At 58.3% G+C, this 4,063-nt stretch overlaps 2 protein-coding genes across 3 annotated transcripts in view; one reads left to right on the top strand and one right to left on the bottom strand.

The window, feature by feature from the left end:
- Wdr25 (WD repeat domain 25) overlaps nt 1–3,862 on the bottom strand; it is a gene marked incomplete in the record, with an annotated part of 124,770 nt that extends 120,908 nt beyond the window's left edge. The window contains 2 exon segments of the mRNA XM_005390456.2: nt 1–206; nt 3,784–3,862. Coding sequence (XP_005390513.2) covers nt 1–171 — 171 coding nt within the window.
- An 84-nt stretch (nt 3,863–3,946) lies between these two features.
- The window catches only part of Wars (tryptophanyl-tRNA synthetase), a 30,540-nt gene continuing 30,423 nt past the window's right edge, over nt 3,947–4,063 (top strand). The window contains exon 1 of one of the 2 annotated variants that reach the window (XM_005390434.1): nt 3,947–4,031. The gene's annotated coding sequence lies outside the window, so the exon portion shown is untranslated. The remainder of the gene's footprint in view (nt 4,032–4,063) is intronic. The other variant, XM_005390436.2, reaches the window with a different exon arrangement.

The following is a 4,063-nucleotide window of genomic DNA, read 5'->3' as shown; positions in this document are numbered from 1 at the left end:
GCCGGGACCGGGCCCCGGGTGCGGCGCCCCCTGGAACCTCAACTCCGCAGCACCAGACGGGACGCCTGGCCCGGGGGGCGCGGCTGCACCCCAACAGTCACTGCTGCCCGCTCCGCCAGGCTCAGGCTCGGCCTCGGGGTCGGAGTCCTCGTAAGCCACCAGCGAGGCCATCGCACACGTGGTGCCCTGCTGCGCCTCCGGACGACCTGCGGCGGGACAAGGTCAAGTCAGAAAACCGCGAGCAGGCCCGTGAGTGCACATGTAACCCCAGCACTCAGGAGGCTGAGGCAGGAGGACTGCAAGGTCAAGGCCAACCTGGGCAACTTGTCTCAGGATAAAATAGCTCGGTGGTAGAGTGGCCCTGGGTTCAATCAATCACCAGTACAGGGAAAAGGAAAGAAAGAAAGATCGAGGGATCCAACACTTCAAACCCACCATAATAAGCAGGGCGTGGTGGCGCACGCCTGTAATCCTAGCAGTCGGGAGGCTGAGGCAGGAGGATCGGTGCAAGTTGGAGACCAGCCTAGGCTACAAAGTGAGCGCAAGGCCAGTTTGAACTGCATAGTGAAACCCTGTCTCAACAAAAACAAACAAACAAAACCAACCCACAGAATCAACATTAAAAATAATGCTTTTAGCTGGGTGTGGTGCCTCGTGCCTCTAATGCCAGCACTCTGGGAGCTGCCCAGTTCAGCAATTTTGCCAGCCGCTAACTAAAATTAAATACGCCGATGCTGGACATGGTGGCACACACCTATAATCCCATAATTCAGGAGGCTGAGGCAGGAGGATCACTGCCAGCCTGGACTACATAGAGAGTTCAAGGCCAGCCTGACCCACATAGCAAGACCCTGTCTCAAAAAACAAAACAAAATAGTATAAAATAGGCTGGGAGCAGGGCGTGGTGGGGCACGTCTGTAATCCCAGCACTCAGGAAGCTGAGGCAGGAGAACTGCCACAAGTTTGAGGCCAGTCTGAGTGCCACACATAGTGAGTTTAAAGCTACATAGTGAAACCCTGTCTCAAAAATCAGTCAGTCAATCAAACAATCAAATGGGCTGGGGCTGTCTCTGCGTGCAAAGGCCCTGGGGTGCAACCCCAGTACTACCAAGGAGAGGGGCTTTTTTTCAAAAAGCTGAAAGAAAGAATTTTAAATGTTTTTAATGTAAAGAAATGATAAATGTTTGAGGTGACAGCTGTGTCTACCCCGATTTAAATATTACATTATACCTTTAAAAAGTAAATAATTTTTAAAATACTTCACTGTACACCAGACATAATCAGGTGATATAATCTTAAAAATGAAGATTACAGAATATCTGAAAATAAAGCTTAAAAAACTATGGATAGCCTACATGAAGAAAATGGAAATTTGTATTGAAGGACGCAGATGACGCAGCTAGCGGGGCATGGTGGTACATACCTGTGATCCCAGCTATTCAAGAAGCTAAAGCAAGAGGATTGCAAATTAGCAAAACAAATCAGCAAAACCCTGCCTCAAAATAAAATTTTTGTTTCTTCTTTTTTCTTCTGAGACAGGGTCTCCCTGTGTAGTCCAGACTGGCCTGGAACTCACTTATGTAACCCAGGCTGGTCTCGAACTCAGTGATCCTCCTGCCTCAGCCTCCTCAGTGCTGGGATTACAGGCGTGCACCACCACACCCGGTTTTGTTTTGTTTTGGGCAGGGTGAATTCACTATGTAGGCTGGCTTGAACTTGCAGCGCTTCTCCTGCCTCAGCCTCCCAAGTGCGGGGATCACAGCCGAGCGCCACCACGCCTGGCTCACACCAAGCTTATCAAAATGAAGTCGTTTAAAGGGCAGAGCACCTGCCTAACAGGCCCACGCCTGGGTTGAGCCTCCAGCAGCAAAGGGGGGACAAGGGGGAGGGGAGGGCAACCCCACATGGGCAGACGCAGGACGCAGGTGCCCGCGAGAGTCCACTGCGCCCCCACTGCGCCCCCAGCTCCCCGCGACGGCTCCTGCGGACCTTCGGGTCACACGTCCACGGCCGCCCGCGTCCACAGGGCCGGAGGACCCGGACTCGCCCAGCCTCGGGAGCGGGCGCGGCCTCAAACCGCGCTGGGTCCGGGTTCAGAACCTTCCAGCCCAAGTCTGCAGTCACAGCATCTCAATGGACCGCGCAGGGATGCGCACCGGCCGGCAGGGGGCGCAGCGGAGCAGCGGCGAGCCCAGCCGCCCGAGCGCGGAGCCCAGAGTGCACGCGGCGGGGCTCGGCCCTGTGGCTTCTCTCCTCGGCCTCCTGCCAGGGCGCCGCGCTCGCCCGCAGCCTTGTCCACGCCAGGAACAGCGCGCACAGCCGAAGTCAGGGTGCAAATAAAATTTCTGGGCCAGGTGTGGTGGCACGTGCCTGTCACCCCAGCACTCGGGAGGCAGAGGCAGGAGGATCTCCGTGAGTTCCAGGCCAGAGTGGACTACATAGCGAGACCCTTTCTCAAAAGTAATTAATTAATTAAAAAGTAAAAACCTCTAAGGCCGGCCAGCCTGCCTCACCAGGAGCCCCGGCGGCCTGAGGGCTCCTTACAGACCCATGGGGCCACACGGTGCCCGCGCCCTGCCCCCCACTCAACGGAGCCCTGCTCCTTCCTACCAAGGGAGCCATCACGGGGTGGCCACACGCAGGCAGGAGGGGGCTCCCCAGCCCGCCACCCACAGCAGCCTGAGCCTGGACGTGGCCCTCAGCTCGGCCCCCTGACATGGCCCACAGCCCAAGCCTGAGACAGTAGGGTCAGGGTTCCTAATACACTGCACCCTGTGTACATTTTATTACTCACTCAACAAACACGGGGGATGCACTGGCCACTCGCCAGGCCCCAGACCAGGCACCAGGAAGGTGCGGGGAGAAGACAGTAGCTGATGCCTGCACCCACTCTCCCAGGGAGCTCGGACCCCAAATCCGGGCAGCCAGGGGGTGCTGGGCGCGGAGAGGGTCAAAGGAGAAAAGCGCAAGAGTTCAGGGCAGCTGGGCCTGGGGCTGCAATGTCAAAGGGGAGGCTGAGGCAGTCCGATTCCAGAGAGAAGACATGGGGGTATTGCTCTGCAGGAGGGGAGAGGCTGAACCACCCCGTCGCTGAGAGAGGACAGGAACCCCGGCGAACTGAGGAAAACACAAAACTGGAGAAGTCCGGGACGGAAGCAACTTAGGTTGATGGGCTGCTGCCTTCGGGTTCGCAAAATGAAAGACTGACCCCAGAGGGAGAGCCGGGCGTGGCGGCTCACGCCTGTCATCCCAGGGTTCGGGAGGCTGAGGCAGGGGGATCACCAGGCATTCGTGGCCAGCCTCGACTGCACAGCGAGGCCCTGTCTCAGAAAAACAAGTAAATACACTCAAAGGGAGAAACCCAGGTGGGAACCAACAGAAAAAAGGCTAGAAACGTTTGGGGGCTTAAAGCCGCCATGGACGGAGGTGCAGAGGGAAGTCAAAGCGAGAGAATGTTCTCGTTCAACAAATATTTCCTGACCGTCTACTCTGTGTTAAGCCCTATGCTGGGTCTGATGTGGGCGCAAAACACGCATCCTCCCCCAAAAGCCACAGGCTGATGAAAGGTACAAGCAAGATACACGGGCGATGGGTTTTGAAGGATGAATAGGAGTTAGCGCGCGGGCATCAGTAAGCGGGAAGGGTGGTACACAGCGCGGCGCTCTCGGAGGAACAGGAGGGGAAGGGAAGGAGGCGATAGGGGGCGAGGACTCGCGCTGAGGGGCGGAGAGCGCTCGGGCACTGCCTGGTCCGGCTCCCTCCCACCCGGGGCCCGCCGCTCACCACAAGCACCGGAAGCGCTCGGTAAACTGCCCGCGCCCGCCGGGCCCGCACTCCACCGCCCAGTCGCGTTCCGCCGCGACGCTGGGACTGCCAGCCAATAGGCGGCGGCTTCAGCCACGCCCCTACGCGAACAGCCAATGAGGAGGCGTCGCGGCCGGAAGTTGTTCCGGCCGGACGGCGTTTCCACGGACGCCCTGGAGCAGCCCGGGTGGCCGAGCTGGTGGCGCTGACTGGCCCGGCGGGGCCGGGTAAGTGAGGCCGGGGGCCCGGGGCGGCGCCT

Source organism: Chinchilla lanigera, unplaced genomic scaffold (assembly GCF_000276665.1).
Source record: "Chinchilla lanigera isolate Chin_1 unplaced genomic scaffold, ChiLan1.0 scaffold00037, whole genome shotgun sequence".
Classification (NCBI taxonomy): domain Eukaryota; kingdom Metazoa; phylum Chordata; class Mammalia; order Rodentia; family Chinchillidae; genus Chinchilla; species Chinchilla lanigera.
The sequence above is the reverse complement of the archived record's forward strand: the minus strand, read 5'-3'. Positions and strand labels throughout refer to the sequence as shown.